This window comes from Rhododendron vialii, chromosome 2a (assembly GCF_030253575.1).
Source record: "Rhododendron vialii isolate Sample 1 chromosome 2a, ASM3025357v1".
Classification (NCBI taxonomy): Eukaryota; Viridiplantae; Streptophyta; class Magnoliopsida; order Ericales; family Ericaceae; genus Rhododendron; species Rhododendron vialii.
In genome coordinates, this window is record NC_080558.1 from 5,961,306 (window position 1) to 5,962,894 (window position 1,589).

The 1,589-nt window shown below is 40.4% G+C and overlaps 1 protein-coding gene across 1 annotated transcript; it reads left to right on the forward strand.

The window, feature by feature from the left end:
* The first annotated feature begins 1,121 nt into the window (after positions 1-1,121).
* Positions 1,122-1,589, forward strand: LOC131316998 (S-protein homolog 29-like). The gene has a single exon (XM_058346581.1). The coding sequence runs from the start codon at positions 1,122-1,124 to the stop codon at positions 1,587-1,589; it is 468 nt and encodes a 155-aa protein (XP_058202564.1).

Here is a 1,589-nt window from a genome sequence, read left to right on the forward strand (position 1 = left end):
ATTTCACAATAAGTTATCGTTTCGCCATTTCATCTGGCATTATTGATCAATTTGTCCAGATTTATACAAGGGTTTAATTTGATTTTGATCATCGAGTTACATACTCCATAATTGAAGTTACACAAGAGCTAGTTCGGCGTGATATTGGAGACATATTTCTTGACATCAAATTCTGGAATTGGAAAGAATCTGGCAAGTTCACGCTACTTGTAACGAAACTCTATCCGGCTTTTCTCTACTGATGATATTTAGTTTATTTTTTATCCGGCAATACTCCTTGACGGAGATGATGGTGATACATACTTGCAATTTCATTTGTTTGCCAAACAATTTTTTTTTTTTGCCAAAACGATAACAGATAATATTGTAGATCCAATAAACAGTACATCAAGAGGAAACTCCATCCCTAAACAAGAGATCAAGAAACCAAACAGGTGGGTACTCAATCCAAAGACTATATTCAACTTCAACTAAACCCATCGCTCCAAACAGTCGGAGCATTGCAGAAAACAACCAAAAACACCCACACAGGGGTGATAGAAGCCCCACAAACGGGGAGAATCCCACAAAGTGAACACCAAAGAAAGAACAAAAAATAGAAAAAATCGGTAACGGAGCCGGACGTAGTTCGCCATATCGGAGCAAACTGTATCCACCAACCTAGATCTTCCACTCCAGCAGGGAGAACGCCTTCAGCGACTATGATCTGCAAGGCACTACCTCCAAAAGTCGTCGGACTGCACGGCGGAGGAGGTGGAGAAGTGGCAGATGGTGGTTTGGGGAGGAGGATGGGGGTGAAGGGGGAAGGAGAAAAAACCTTCGAGATCTAAGATGAGGAGATGAAAAAACTCCACAAGGGAGAAAAATCATTTCCCTCCTGTCACCCATTAAGGTGTAAAACCCTGGGGGAGGGGAATGAGGAGATGCGGAGCGACGGCTTCTTTAGAGAGAGAGAGAGTGTGTGTGTGTGTGTTGAGAAACAATTCTCCTAACCAAAAAAAGATTATTGAAATCTCAAATTAATTCTAAAGTTATTTGCAGATTTAAAAGAGTTGAAAATTAATCTATAAATACACGCATTGTATACAAAATTTCAAAATGTGACAATTCCAAGCAATACAATGGCTCGCTTCCTTCCATTAGCTATTGTCGCATTACACTTTGTTAGCTTGCAAACATTCTGTGATGATCAGCAACAACAATGGTTCCATCTTTACGCCGAACGCGCGGTTTACATTATCAACAACGTTCCTAATCCGCCATTGAAGTTTCGTTGCCAATCCAAAGGTTATGACTTATTGAATCGAACAATCACCAAGGGTCAAGTTTTTTCTTGGACGTTTCGTCCCGGCCTTTTCTTGTTGACTCGCTACTCCTGTCATTTCTACTGTTGTTTGCAAGACAAAAGTATTGATGTTTACAGTAAGCAAATCGATCAATCCTGTAAAGACGATAACGGCAAGTTTAACTGCTATTATCGTGTGCAACCTGACGGGTTGTATTTTAGCAACGATAACTTAAACTACAAACTAATAAATGACTGGGGCCCACCCAAAAAAACTGCTAGTACTACTGGGCACAACGATTAG